Genomic DNA, 15,663 nt, shown 5'->3' on the forward strand with positions numbered 1-15,663 from the left:
TTGAACATCAAAATAAATGAGGAGAGAATCAGATTACAACCCATTGAATAAAATAGGTCCATACTGATATAAATAAATACATGACTAAATAAATGGGGGAGAAGGGAAAACTCTTCCTTATTGTATAATACTAACTAGTAAATGTAGAAGGATCGATAGAAATAGGTAATCAGCATTTGGCAGTAATCATTGTGGTAGCTGATATAGGTAGGAGTCTTCAATGGATGCCAAGTCTAATGAGGGAACAGGATATTGATGGATAACACAATATTCCCGCACAAAATACTAATCAAATTCAAAGGGGAAAATGGTTTCTTTTTGGTGGAGAAACTAAGCAGGTGTCAATTTGACCAGCTGATCAACATTAACATACCTAGTGAAAGGACAGGATGACAGCATCATTATGGTGGTTTTCCTGTTTGGAATGCATAGGTCATGCGGAAACAGTACCGACCCAGCTTGAGAGCCATCCTGCAGAATGAATGGTCTGTATATTTTAAAGCTACTAAGCATGTAAAAGACAGGAAAGAATGAGGAACTACTGTAAACTGAAAAAGACTGATGACCTGGGACATGACATCTAAATGTAGCATGGTTCTGGATAGGATTCTGGATCAGAAAGGAAAAAAGAGATATATTGTGATAGTTTAAAATTGGGATGGAGTCTGTGAATTGGGAAAGAGTGTTGTATCAATGTTGATTTCCTGATTGGAAGCGGCGTTGTTTGGTGGTACATAAGGGAGTGACCTTGCTTTGAGCAGGTGCCAGTAGTTGTGTTTGGGGGTAATAGAGCATCATGGCAGAAAAAGATGATAGATAGATAGATAGATAGATAGATAGATAGATAGATAGATTTGTGCATAGATAGAAGGGGAAGAGGCGGAAGACAAACGCACAAAATGTTAACAGTAAGGGGAATCCAGATGAAGGAGATGTGGGAGGTCTTGGTGTACTATTCTTGTAAATAGTAGATTGGAAACTTTTTTCTAAACTATTTCCCAAAAATGAACATAAAAATATTTAAATCTACTTTTTTGGTTTGTTGTTCATTAGATGAGATCACAGCTAGTTTTCGTCGCTTTGGCCCTTTGATTGTGGATTGGCCTCATAAAGCAGAGAGCAAATCCTATTTTCCTCCTAAAGGTAATTTTCAATATTCAATATACATGCATAGTTTATCCTTATGTTCTTTTCATAAATGTTTACCTTCACCGTACAGTTTTTCATTGTTAAACTTACATTTTCCTAAATATGTCTTTAAAATTTGTATTTAGTATGTACTTTCAATTCAGATTTAATTTTACTCTAAAAGAGGTTTCAAGATAATACCAAACTGAACTTAATGTTGATATTATCAGATTTAGGGTGAGGTTTAAGTTTTAGAGGTTTCTGTTTGTTTGTTTGTTTTCATTTTTTTCTACACCTTTTCCCTTCCTTAGTTTTATGCTTCCTTTCCCTCGAAGAATTATTTTAAAAATAGGAAAAATATAAGCCTTTTTATAATTTTTTTATTAGGCTATGCATTCCTGCTCTTTCAAGATGAAAGCTCTGTTCAGGCTCTCATTGATGCATGTATTGAAGAAGATGGAAAACTCTACCTGTGTGTATCAAGTCCCACTATCAAAGACAAGCCAGTAAGTGCAGTCTAGCATGAAAATAACTTCTCATTTTTGCCTCTATTTGTTAGCTCTGAAAAACCCACAGACATCTTAATGTTTCTGTTAATTGACACGTTTGTAAGTAGAATCGAAATGAAAAAGTTTTGTTTCTGTCAGGTTCCTAACATTGACATTCTGTATATTTGTGCACATTATTTTGACATTGAATTTTTGGTTAGTTAAAATATTGATGAATCTTTCTATTAAAAGACTTTACCTGGTAATGCATTTGATAAATATAAAGTAGCTGAATTTCCTCTGAATAATAGAACTCAAATCACAAATAGGTCTTTCTCTTTCCTCTCTTTGATCAAGATTTTACCCAATACTATCCTTAACTTTTTGCATATGGTACTCGCCAAGTAAAATGAATTACGTATATACATAAATGTACATTGCATATTGTTTCATTTTGAAGAAGTTTTTCTTTATTATAAAATTTAGTCTTTAGGAATAGCAGCAACTAGCCTGTTTTGACAAATCTGGCAAACCAACAATCTTTTATCGCTCAGCCAGTACCTAGTGACGGGGTCCAGTTCAGAATGGAGGCGCCAGTGGGCTCAGCTCAAATAGTGATTTGTGGAGCTCCTCTTAGTGTCTTAGGGTTGTCCCAGAATTCTTATGTGGCTAGTCTCTATTTGACTTGCTTGTTCCCTGCCAGTCCCTAAATTTAGGTATTTAAATTTGGGACATTCTGGCCTTGGGACTTGGTTTGGTGTACCTGTTGGGAATACCCCACTATCAACCCCTTAGCCTTTGGTGTGGGCATTGGTAACAGTTAATACACGCAAACAATTGAATTGAGGTACTTGATCCTTGGTTGTTGTAATGGACACACTGATGTGTTTTATCATAAAAAGCTTACTGCAGATATCATCAATATTTTTATTTTGAAATGCTTTTTGAAACAGTGTAACAGATTGGTTAGTATCAGGAGTAGTTTGCATTTCCTGGACATAGGACTGGACAGACAGTCCTAGTTCACATAGCACTGAATACTGATCAACATCCAATAATACCGTGCTAAATTTAAATTATATGGCTACTGGGATGTTGCGTAGGAGAGGGGCCCAAATAAGCTGTAAAATAGTTAATTAACTTACAGATAATTAAGGGCATGTTAATGTTAAGTGATTTGGGTTACAACAGGCAATTAAATTGAACTTTCCACCTTGGTTAGTTTACTCTTAAATATGAAATGAAAGGTTGGAATATGCTACTTGTAAATCTTTTCTAGTTTTCCAATTCTCTTGATTTGTAATGACGTGGATTATTGCTTTTAAAAGTAAAATACTCTGTAATAATTTTAAACTTCCTTTCTCCATAAATTGTCTGTGTTGAGAATGAGACATTTTGGTTTGCACACTCTCTAGGTACAGATTCGGCCTTGGAATCTCAGTGACAGTGACTTTGTGATGGATGGTTCACAGCCTCTTGACCCACGAAAAACTATATTTGTTGGTGGTGTTCCCCGACCATTGCGAGCTGGTATGATTAAACAAAGAAAGAAACAAACAAAAAACCCTATTTATCCGTTAGCATAAGAAATATACAGATTTTTCAGGATAGATTCTCCATAAGCATTTGAGTTCATGTCTAGGAGCGAGAGTTCTGGAATCCAAGTGTCTGGGCTTGAATTCATGTGCTCTGCTTCCAGTTAATAGCTGAGTAACCCTGCTCAAATTAATTTCTCTAATTCTCCATTTCCTCATCTGTCAAGTGGAGTTATAAGTGTGTCCTTTATGGAGAGTTGTTCTGAGGATTAGATGAGATTGTGGATGCCTAGTGCTTAGTGCACGGTCTCGTAATGCTAATGCTCATCACTCCCATCATCGTCTGAGAGAAAAAAACCCTTCAGGGATGGGTTAGGTATCGAGATGTTCGCTGTTTGTTTCCCACGTCCCCATGTGCTCAACAGCTGCTTACTGAGCTCTGAAATACAGCAGCGTTCTCAGCAGTGCATTGTGTTTTCAGAGCAGTGCTTACAGAAGAAATTTCATCCCCAACTTCAAATAATTTGAGGTTTAATAGTATAAGTGAGATAAAGAACATAAAATGAACATGAATGCAGTTTCAAAATTGTAACATTTCATGGAGAAGAAGATACATTTATTACTTCAAGTTTCTTTTTTTTTAAATTGATTTATTTTTTATTTATTTAATTTTGACCGCGTTGGGTCTTTGTTGCTGCACGCAGGCTTTCTCTAGTTGCAGCGAGGGGGGCTACTCTTCGCTGTGGTGCATGGGCTTCTCACTGCGGTGGCTTTTCTTGTTGTGGAGCACGGGTTCTAGGCGCACGGGCTTCAGTAGTTGTGGTACGCAGGCTTGGTAGTTGTGGCTTGCGGGCTCTAGGGCACGGGCTCAGTAGTTGTGGTACACGGGCTTAGTTGCTCCGCGGCATGTGGGATCTTCCAGGACCAGGGCTCGAACCCGTGTCCCCTGCATTGGCAGGCAGATTGTTAACCACTGCGCCACCAGGGAAGCCCTACTTGAAGCTTCTATGTGAAAAATTGGTAAATAGCTACACGGTAAGGAAAGGTAAAAAGGATTTTGTTGGAAATATGCTTGAAGGACCCCCAAAGAGCCTGCCAATCAGCTTTCTAGTGTTCAAATGATTATTTATATTAAGCAGTACATTGTTAACTGGTAAATATATGGTGCATTGTGGCGTAGAGCAGATAGACCAGGGTGCCAAGTGCAGTACAATCACTTAACTACCCATGACCTTGCACAGATTAATCATCCTCTCTGTGCCTCGGTTTCCCCAGAAAATTACTACCTACTTCATAGGGTTGTTGTGTAGATTAAAAGTGAACATATGTGAAATACTCAGCAGAGTCCCTGCCCTTAGTTACAGCAGGTTAAAGACGAACACATGGACAATTGGTTATAATAACTAGTTTAATTTTAATAATTATTGTAATGACAGGCAGATGAACTGCTTTTGATGTAAGAGCCAGATGAATTTTCCTGATTTGGTGAGCCAGATGAATTTTCCTGATTCCAAATGTCCTATTTGCTCCTTCCGTATGTAGTGGAGCTTGCCATGATAATGGACCGGCTGTATGGAGGCGTGTGCTATGCTGGGATTGATACCGACCCTGAGCTGAAATACCCAAAAGGAGCTGGGCGAGTCGCATTCTCTAATCAACAGAGTTACATAGCTGCTATCAGTGCCCGCTTCGTGCAGCTGCAGCATGGAGAGATAGATAAACGGGTAAGTCCTGGACTACATTCTGGGAAGTTCTAGAAATGGCCGTCTATGTCATTACCAAGCTTGGAGTGGGGGAATTTTATGTGACAATAAATTGACAGCTGATAGTTATTCCTGTAGGACCCATTAGATGCATGCTCTAGAATACATCTAAGAGCTTCATATGAATTTCTTCTGTCTCTTAGTTTTCTGAATAGCCTAACCAGAACATTACAGTCACTTTGCTTGAGTCCATTTAATCTTTCCTAGGGTATCACCTCCATCCATTCACTTATTCAGTTAGTCATTCAGTGCATATTTACCGAATCCTTTGTACTATGTTATATCAACTATACAAACATGAACACCCTTGAGATCTCCTCACGGTTTTTTCTTAAACCTGGGGTATCAAAAATACCTCAGCAAGCCCTATTTTCCTATGTAACAAATGATTGAGTAAATTCATTTCTAGGACGGCATGTCTAAGCAATATTTCATTGTAACAGATTAAGTAGAAGAACTCAGAATCCTTTCATCTGTAATCTATTTTACTGCCTGAAATTAGGTAGTAGTTGATTAACATTATTTTCACACTTTATATTCCTCTTTGTTGTGTTTATCCTCTGCATCAAAAGGCTGGAAAAAAACCCTCAAAGTTAACTCTTCTGTTTTTTAATCTGTTGTATTTGAGACTGTGTGTTCCATTATATGTCTTTTTTCTTTGCATTCACGAATTTCTTATCTTTGTGTTTCATGCATTCAACAAACATTTTAGTGCCTAGGGCAAGAAATCCCTGTCCTCATGGATTTATGTTCTGGTGGATGGAACTCTATCCTACACCAGTACTACTCAAAATGCGGCTTGTGAACCGACTGCCAGTTGGTAAACGGTTTGTTAGGAGTTTGTGGTGAGATAGGAATTTACACCAGAATGTGAATCTGCTGCATTAGTAAGCACAGTGTTTATAGTTCAGTTGAGATTTTTTCATAGAAAGACCTTCTTGATGAAGAAAGCAATGTGTTGATTTACATTCTCGTGTCAGCTCCTCATTTCATGGCAGACTGGCACTTTCATTAGGGCTGACTTCGATATCCAACACTCCAAGGCATTGTGCTCAGAAAAGTCTTTGTTGATTGACTGTATTGTGCCTTTCTCAATTCAGTATGTAGAAACTATCAGGTCACTAGTGGTTTACACTTACTGCTTATGTTCCATTTCATGTATATTCCACATCAGTGGCAGCTGAAAATTTCCCATGGTAGTGGTCATCATACTGTGAATATATTAAGGAGAAAGGTGTAGATTCTACTGTAAACATGGAGGAAGGGGGCAGGATTAGTTGCAGTATATGTTAACATGCCTCCTTGTTTTTTATTCACACGAAAAAATATGTACATCTGAGTAAACGGACACTCCCGCCTCATCACTTCATTCCATCATATCGGTTTCAGAGTTGTAAGGTTAGCCATTAGAAATTCAGACTTAATTTGTTTTCCTCTACGATCCAGTTCTTTGACCGGTGTTCCTGCCGTTCTGTAGATGTTATGGAATGGCCTCGGGGCCAGAAGCCTAATCCTCTGATTACGTCTGCTCTTCCTGCTTTCCGTATCACTCTTCTCTTTTTGTTCACAGCTAACCTTTGTTCAGGATTCCTTGTCAGAAGTGGATGGCACCAGTGGTAGTCATAGCCTGGTGTAAGGGAGTTTCAATCATGAGTCTCTCCAAGACTAAAAATAACCAACTCTTTTCTCACTGGAGAATTAATAGCCAGGTTATTTTTAATGCTTGAGGGGCTCAAATGACATTGGCCTATTGAACACTGGAACAGACCCAGTTTTATAAATCCACCTCTGACTTTTAGACTGAAGTAAGCCGTTCTTCCTGACAAAGAACAAAGCAAGGTTTTAGATCATGAGTGCTACGGCTGCATCTTGTTGTCCTGGAGTTCGGGGTTTGTGATTATAACCCAAGATGTGTGCACTGTAAATAGAAACCGTGACCCAAACCTTATTACAGCTCAGAGGCTTGTGATGCAGAAGTCAGGCAGCTTCCCTCTGATTTGTACATTGAAGTGCTATTTTGTGGCACTGGGAATCTCTTAGTTGGTCTTGTGTAAATTATAATTCCACATATGACAAGAATCCAGATCCACTAATTAAAGTGACGGTTTGTGTCTGTGAAAACTCTCCTGTGGGTTTAACCTCATAATGTTCTTAAACGTTAAGTTGGCTTCACTCTTAACTTTCTGCTGGGATCTTGCTTTTCATTTGAAAACTGTTTATTTAATAAGACAAAAATGTAAAACAATGGGCATAAAAGCCTTACCAGTTTCTTAAAAGATGATAGCTAATTTCAGTAAAAGAGTCATTGACCCTTCCTTTGGGGTACCTTGGCACAGACTCATTCAGACAGTGGATGGAAACGTACATACACGGTATAAGAGTTGCCTGGTCCATTCACTGAGAAATGTAAACACCCTTGTTTTATTTTTGATTGCAGGTGGAAGTTAAGCCATATGTCTTGGACGATCAGCTGTGTGATGAATGTCAGGGGGCCCGTTGTGGGGGAAAATTTGCTCCATTTTTCTGTGCTAATGTTACCTGTCTGCAGTATTACTGTGAATATTGCTGGGCTGCTATTCATTCTCGCGCTGGCAGGGAATTCCACAAGCCCCTGGTGAAGGAAGGCGGTGACCGTCCTCGACATATTTCATTCCGCTGGAACTAAAGGATAACTACAGTGCTCATTTTCAGGCCTCAGAATAAGTGCACTCTTCTGTTAATTCTGCCCCCTTCCTCAACCTCTTCATGCTGGCATGTCCTTTTGTGCAGTCTGTAACTTAACAATAAGTCTAACGGAAAGAATGACCTATAATATAGGCGTTTTGTAGATTCTTGTGTCACTGAAAACAATATGTATGAACTCCTTTTTCGTATTGCCATCATGTTGCATGGAAGTTTCATTCTCTTGTTTTGCTGGAGTCCAAGAGAATCCAAACTTCCCGCAACATTTTCTTAGAGGAGAGAGAGAAATATTAAAAGAGAAATGAAACAATAGAGTATTTTGGGTTTTTAATTAAATTATTGTTAATAATGTAACAGATAAGAATACTTTTATTAAAATAACCACATAACAATAACACTATCAGTCTCTCCTGACGCGGGGTTTCCCCCAGGGAAGTGCTTTTGCCTTTCTCTTTCTTTTCTTTCATATTTTTTGCCTCTCTCTTTTTTTCCGTCCCCTTTTTATTCTTTTAACAGCAGTGGAAGAAGTTAACAATTATTAACAGGAAAGAGCGTGTTAAAGCAAACACAAATGCATGAGCAAGATTGAAGCAGCATTGTAACTAATTTTAAGGGTTTAGAGGCGGAATGTAATTTCATTATGCCGCAAAGTTACTACCACATCAGAAAAAAAAAAATAGTAAAGTAGGCAGAGCTAGGTTTATTTTCTTTTAAACAGGTTTTTAAATTTAGAATATAAAAATTGGGTACATTTACTTCTGAGGGGAGTGCGCTTATTTATTTTTAAACTTTTACTTATCTGGTCACAGCCCCAGGAAACCTACCAAAGCTAGAGTTAATGACAACTGGTGGGAAAACTAGCATTTCCTCTCCTAAAGAACAAATATATAAATTTTATTTTTGATGTTATATATAAACTCTATATCCTAATTTACTAACACTCATCAGGTGTCAGCCTTTGCTCTCCATTTTGACGTTAAAAAAAAACAGATCTAGAGATACCTCAAGGATATCATTTTTGATTTTGTGTTAGACTACCATGTGTAGCCAAAACTGGAAGACAAAACCAATATTCAAATTGGCTGCTGATTGGCTTTACTTTTAGATTTAAAGTTACTTTGGGTATCCTGTAATTTAGTTGTAACATAGAAAATGAAAAAAAAAAAGTTAAAAAAAAAGTTAAGTAGTTGCAAAGTGTTTTGCACTGTTGAACTAAGTAACTGTGTAAATCTGTGCAAAGGTACGTATGTTTATCTTACTCTTCCTATAAAATAAAATAACATTACAGTTTCAGAACTTAGCATGGGACATAGTCAGTGTTTGAAGTGCCAACTTCATCAAGTAATGCATGCTTTATTATAAATAAAACTAGCTTTTGAAAGGCGTTATGATGTGTTGAACAGTATGCTTCAGGGGTAAATTGAAAATAGTCTCTTGAAGCCCTGGTCATGGAAGTAACTTTTATTTTAATGGACATTCTCTTATGAAATGCCCTATCCACCATGAAAAGGATTATCATCAGTGTGCAAAACATTAAAAAAAAAAAAATCTAATGGCAATCTTGCTAGTTGTGCTACCTAACAGTACTATCTTGGATCCTTCAAAACCAAAGACTTGCCCCAGCAGTGCGGTGGAACCACCTGGCTGATGACCCCTACTGATCACCTTTAGGAAAAGCAGTCCTTTATTTTTAATCCAGGCTTTAATGAACTATATACCTGTTAAGTTCCAAAGGTCAAAATGGAGGCATTTGCTGTCTAATAGATACAGAAAGGGAGCTGCTTTTAAAGAATCCCCTGCAAATATTGAAAGCGGTCATGTGAAAGGAGGGTGCTCTTGCGTAGCTGGTCAGGGACTTTGTTTTCTTTTCTCCTGAATGACATAATTCTAATTGGAATGTTCATTTGCCTCTTTTTATTCTTTTCAGTGCTTGTAGGTGGCTTGGGGTGTGCTATCGTGCTGTTCCTACCCAGTAAACAGGTGTGATGAGCTAACAAGAAATAAGAACTAGCTTTGAATAATAATTTTTCCCTTTGTACATGACCTGCTGAATTTCGGTACAGTGTTTTTGTAGCTAACTTATTTTGTCATGCACATAATGTATATTTGTTATGCACTACTTTTGTATATCTTGTTTTTCCAACAGTGAACATTTTTAGGCACACTTTTCACTGACGGGATATCTCTTTATGCAATACCTCAATTTTTCATATTGCAAAGAGTAGCTTTTTGTACTTTTATTACTGAGAGATCTTCATATACTTCATTTTTTAATATAAATAATTTTAATAAATTTTATTTTCTTATATTCTGCTTTTTATACATTTCAGTGCTCTGCATACATTTTAAATTATGAATGTTGTGCACTGGCAATGCTATTTTAGAGTCTGCAGAGAAGAGAAAGCATGTTGCTTAAACATCCTTCCCCAGCACCAGCTATTGGTGTACCTATAATTTAAGAAATAGTCTATGTAAAGTCACAAATTAATGAAAAAAAATTCGCATGAAAATGACAGATAACACTGTAGTTCCTAAAAAAAAAAAAAAAAATTAAATGCATAAGCATAGGGTAGAAATTTAAAATAACAAAATTGTCTACAGCTTCTTACTAAGTTTTTAAAATTATTCATAACGCAGACATTTTTGGTGAATGTTTAGCCATTTTTAATATTAATAAATTGGTGTTAAGTGTTTGATTCAGAGATGTCTGCTCTTTTAAATTATATATAAAGAAAAAAAAATAGCCTGCCGTGGGACAGGTGTGTAATGTTAGTATGCATGACTAATGTAAGAAATTGTTATTCTACTAATATTTACTTGTGATTGTGTGACAAGCGTGTTTACAGATTATTTGGTTACACTTCAATTTACAGGGCATAAACAATTATTATCTATTACTCTGGACTTTATTGATTACATGTCCTTCAGATTACATGGGATTGTAGTTGGGAGTTACCATGTAACTCAAAACATAATTAACATGTAATTAGTTTACAGATTTTAGGGTATCACTTCAATGTACCAAGCATGTAGTTCTAGCGCACTAGCATGGCACCAGCCATGTACTTACAATGTAGTTACAGAGTAATTACATGGTTATTTTTGCAATGTAAAATAAAGTGTTTCTGATTATTTTCTATGTAAAGGAACCCTCTCCCTTCCCCTTCTGGTCCCCAAGCTTTGGTAAAATATATATACTTCTCCATACACAGACCTCTGCAGAATGCAAAATAAAACTTGCAGTGAATGAATTTAGCATTTTATGAGAGTGCTGTTGGAAAGACTTGATAATTCACCCTTTTTGTTTTGAAGAGTTGAATCTTCTGTTAAAAGGTGATTTAAAACTTGAATGTGATGAATTGTGGCAAGTTAACTTCAAGTTATGTGCAATACTTATTTCAAACTTTTGAAAGATCTTTGCAGTGTAATTCTTTGTTTTTAATTACAGACATTTAAAAATGTCATTTTCTACTGTTAAGAGTAATCCTCTTTCTTGCTGGTGTTTCTAAAGAAAAGAATCAGAACTCAATCTTTCTACTAATGTAAATTTGAGATTATTTTTAAAAATGGAATAAAAGAGGTTTTGGTCATTTGCTTTATTTTATTATCTTATTTTAAAGCTACTGTGATTGATAGCATTGTAAGAATTGGGACAATATTGTATTCAACTGTTTTATTTTTTATATTTTTAAAATTTAAAGTATAATTAGTTTTTATAATTTTCATCAGATTTTTGTTATATTTTTTGGAAGTGAAACTTTTAGCAAGTGGGTGTCTAGTTTTTACTAATCCCTAATTTTTTTTTTTCCAGTGTATTGCTCATATTATCAGAAGGAAAAGTTATTTAAGTATGTCAGTTAATTGTACTACTTGGCTGAATTTCCATATAGTTTTTACTGTGTATGGGGAGGTTGTAGTATTTATTATAGCATTTTAAATAAGGGTAATTCATTTTTTATTAAAGTCATTTTCACGTTAAGTTCCTATTTTTGTATGTTCTACTCTTAAGTTATATAACACAGTTCCTTTTTTAAAAGAGTTCATTTGTTGAAGTGCTAGTGGAAAATTAATGTTATTAAATAGTTTGCAAATGACTATTTATACCAGTATGCATATAATTTTTAAATATTTGTAATGTGAGATGTTGAATGAATAAAACTTTTAACTCAGCTTTCTTTTAATATACTTATTTATTTTCAACATAAGTAGATTATGCTTCCATGGTTGGGGATATAACATTTAAAAAATATGAGGAATGTATTCTTTGGCCAAAGCAGAAGAAACTGAAATGAAAAGATGTCCGGTCATATAAGTACTCCTGGCAAGTGTGCCTTGCTTATGTAAACCCATAAATGTCAGTGGTGGTCGTCTTTGGCCTGCACTGTTAGTTCACACGCTGCCCTGCAGAGGTCTTTTCATTTGTAGCCTTCAGCATGTGTGTGAGGCCTAAGCCCAGGATCCGAGCGTTCGGTCATCTGCTTTAAGGCCAAATGTCCAGTGAAAGTAAGGGAACACATGTTTACTTAATAGGAAAGGTCAGTATTTGAGAGGTTTGGTTTTGGGTCTTTGTCAGTGAAGAACCTTGATTTCTGGCCACTCTAACAAGAGGATCTGGGTTGTTAACAAGTCTCTCTGGAATTTTAACCACCCGGTTCCTCCCTAGATCCTGACATCACAGGATGTGGCCTCTGGGATTATAATCAGTAGAGCATGTGAATTGAAATTATTATCTTTGGGTTGGTCCATAAATCATGTGGACTACTGAATACTGTGATGTGTTAGTCATTTGTATTTTAGAGTGCATTTTCAAGTTTTTAAGGGTTTATTATAGCATAAAACATAACACTGAATATATCCTGTTTTGTCAAATTTAATTTCTGCTCTTTCCTACCTTGGGTATAGTATTCCTAAGACTAGAAGAAACAGTTCTTGTCCTGAGACAAACGGACTCTGGAGGTCTTTTGCTTCTAAGTTGTCTAAATATTCCCAATATACAACTCTTCCAACTGTAGGGGTTTCTGAGAGTTCAGGCTGAACCAGCAGTGCATAGGACCCCCCAGGAGTAACAGGTCACAGAAGCTTTGGCTGGCAGTAGCCAAAACTTAAGTTCAGAGTTCAGTGAAGGGCCCCTGAGAAAGCCCCAAGGACATAGGAGATGTGGGTGACATTTGGTTGCCACCTCTGCTATATCCCTGGGCATGCTGGCATGGTTTCAGCACTGTAGGAGAGGGGGGGAAAAAAAAAAAAACATGAGTAGATTTAGTTTCTTTATTTGAGGAAATATTTATTTTAGGCAAGTGATATATCAACTATAAGTGATGTAACAATGGTATCTTGAAATAATATGTAGGTGCAGTACTTCTGGTGTCTTAAGTCATGGAATGGTGAATCTGGAAAGGTTGTGTGAGGTTATAAGGGCTGCATTTTCTTATTTTATTCACTGGTAGCTTACCTAAACCCACCCAACAAGGAAAGCTCTTTACTCCATTCTTAACGGTCCTTAACAATGAAGTTATTTCATAACTTCTTTTGGTAATGGGTTTGTATTCATACACAGTTCAGAAGGAAAATAAGTCTTTTTTTTTTTTTTTTTAAGTTGGAGAAATACTTGAAGTCAGAGAGAAAGAAAGTCATTGGGAAAATAAGTTCCTGATTTTAAAAATTAAGGAACATTGAAGGTGTCAATGAAGTGAGTTAAACACATTGAAAGGGTAATGATTTTTCTGAAGTATGTAATGACAGAATAATAAACAAGAAACTCTTAATATTTGTTTCCCAGATTCTCATCTTCAGAGCACTAAGATAGTCCTTACCACGAGAAAAGGACAAAAAAAATAAAAATAAAAAGTTCTGTCATTAAATTAGCATCGAAAATAAAGCATCCTGTTTCTTGGAAAATAGGCAATTGGCTTATTAAGGAGAAGTTCTACAGTGAAGAAACCTATTGGCTTTGTTTCAGGTGTTTTCCCCCTGAGTTGCTTTGACCGTAGACTCTGTTTCCAGGTAATGCAGGATCCCATATGGCACATACTTTTGGGGTGCACTGCTCTACTTGTTAGTACGTTTGCTGGTGTCAGCCTTAGAGCCCCACTTTGGATTGTATTCTGCAAGGGCTCCTGTTCCTGCCCCGCCTGAGTCATATCCTGGGCTGTTGCCATGGTCTGCATTGAACTTGGGTTTGACATACTTGCCTAGCCTCTAACCCCTGTCCCATTTCCAGTTCACCTCCTTTCTTCCCTCCTCCCTCTGCTCCCACCCCAGGAGAAAAAGAGGCGTTTACTCTGCAGCAGAAACTATCACCTTGCAATGCTGTTTTCATTATGCTCCTCGCTGACTCAGATCGGCCCTTATTTCTCACGAGTGCCACAAATACCACGTCACCCAAGCAACGTGTGCTCTGAATCTGCCTTCTGTGGTGCACTGTCTACCTTTCTGATAACGCATATCATTTCCCTCCTTCAAAAATTTCCTTTGCCCACCTCCCCCAGCACACACCCGACACCCCATGCTCTGAGAATAGGGACCACAGGCTTCAAATAAACTAAGAATTCAGAAAACGAATATTTCTACCCTACTATGAGCCCCTTATCTAGCAGTACCCATTCAGTCTCTTTTATTAGAGAACGTTTTGTTTTGGCTTGCCTGAGTCTTGGTGTATTTTAACTTGGAATCTTTTTCTAGTCAAATTGGGTGTCATTGTTTTGTCTTACTGTGATTCACTGTGGTGACCAGAGTTGGCAAAGTACAGTTTGTTTCAAGGAAGTTAAAAATGAACAGCAGCGTCAAAATCCAATGTGTGCCCAAACCCGCAGTGTTTTCTATTGCAGATAATCTGATTAAGCGTCGGTAAAAACCTGCTTGTGGGTAGGTGGGAGGCGGAGGGTGGTGAATCAGTGAATACAATGCCAGAAGCTCAGCCTGCGCTTTCTTCATCCTTTTCATTGCAGTTCTATTTCAGTAAGCAGGGCTTTGACACCATCAAAATGTCACTGCGATCAAAGCAGATGTCACCATTTTTAAAGAGACTATTTTCAACGCTTCTCCGACCCTACTCCCAACACCAAAAGAGAGAAGAACCAAACATATCCAGGAAGGATCCCCACTAAACACAAGAGGGCATTTAAAACTTGTTAGCAGGAAGGGAACTGGCAGTAACCTAAGTCTGTGAAACCATAAAAGGTTTTAGACAGAATCCAGGAAAGACCTGAGCCTTGAGCCTCCTTATTTGAACGAATGGAAGCATAATTCACCTCTCATATTGGAGGGAAAAGACAAGTGGCCCCTTGTGTGTTTAACTTCGGGGGGTGGGGGAGGGGATGTGGAATGGCTTCATGACCGCGAGGGCGATCGATGGTTTGGTTCTGGAAGAGGAAGCTAGCGACTGCTGATGGACTGTGGTGCATCAGGCACTTACGTACTTAGGCAGGTTAACCCCCATTCCCCCCCTCCCCCCGCGAGGCACTGAACAGAATACAGAACTGTGTCCTGTCCCAGAGCAGTTGGGTGACCTGGAAGCTTACACAGCTAGTATGTGGTGAAGCCTGGACTCCAATCCCCACCTACCACATCCCTTCTTCCCCTATAAACCTCACTGCCCCTGGAATAGCAATGGACAGGTTTTTTTTTTTTTTTTTAAGTTAGGTTTGTTTTCAAAACAAAAAATTTCATTCCTAAACCTAACCCGGGTGCAAGCTCTCGTATTTGAAAGTATAGAGATAGGGTGATGAAGCAATTCACTAGAGAGAAGGTGAGTTTTGACTGGAGTCCACACATGAGGTCACTTGCTCCCCAAGAACTGGTTCTTGGTTAAAGGATTTTGCTCAAGGTCATATAGGTGGGTAGGGGAGGCCAGGTAAGGAGGCCAAAGCTCTTCCCTCTGTGAGGCCAAGGGGGGCTCCCGTTTACCTCTACAATTCTTGTCTGCTCCACTGGCCTCCCTTAAATGTGTGTCTGTGATTCAGCAGCCAGACTGGGGTATACATTTCCAGGAGTAGGGGCAAGGGAGTTGAAATGTCATTTCTATTCACTTCAAGGAACTACAGACTCCTTAGTGCATATCCTTTCTCT

The 15,663-nt window shown here is 37.8% G+C and overlaps 1 protein-coding gene across 3 annotated transcripts in view; it reads left to right on the forward strand.

The window, feature by feature from the left end:
* Positions 1-11,766, forward strand: part of CPEB4 (cytoplasmic polyadenylation element binding protein 4) — a 63,791-nt gene extending 52,025 nt beyond the window's left edge. For all 3 annotated transcript variants that reach the window (XM_036847101.1, XM_036847103.1, XM_036847102.1), the window contains 5 exons: positions 1,054-1,143; positions 1,516-1,634; positions 3,032-3,146; positions 4,694-4,875; positions 7,352-11,766. In XM_036847101.1, the coding sequence (XP_036702996.1) occupies positions 1,054-1,143; positions 1,516-1,634; positions 3,032-3,146; positions 4,694-4,875; positions 7,352-7,579 (734 nt within the window). In that variant the 3' untranslated portion in view covers positions 7,580-11,766. The remainder of the gene's footprint in view (positions 1-1,053; positions 1,144-1,515; positions 1,635-3,031; positions 3,147-4,693; positions 4,876-7,351) is intronic.
* The last annotated feature ends 3,897 nt before the right edge of the window (positions 11,767-15,663 follow it).

This window comes from Balaenoptera musculus, chromosome 3 (genome assembly GCF_009873245.2).
Source record: "Balaenoptera musculus isolate JJ_BM4_2016_0621 chromosome 3, mBalMus1.pri.v3, whole genome shotgun sequence".
Classification (NCBI taxonomy): domain Eukaryota; kingdom Metazoa; phylum Chordata; class Mammalia; order Artiodactyla; family Balaenopteridae; genus Balaenoptera; species Balaenoptera musculus.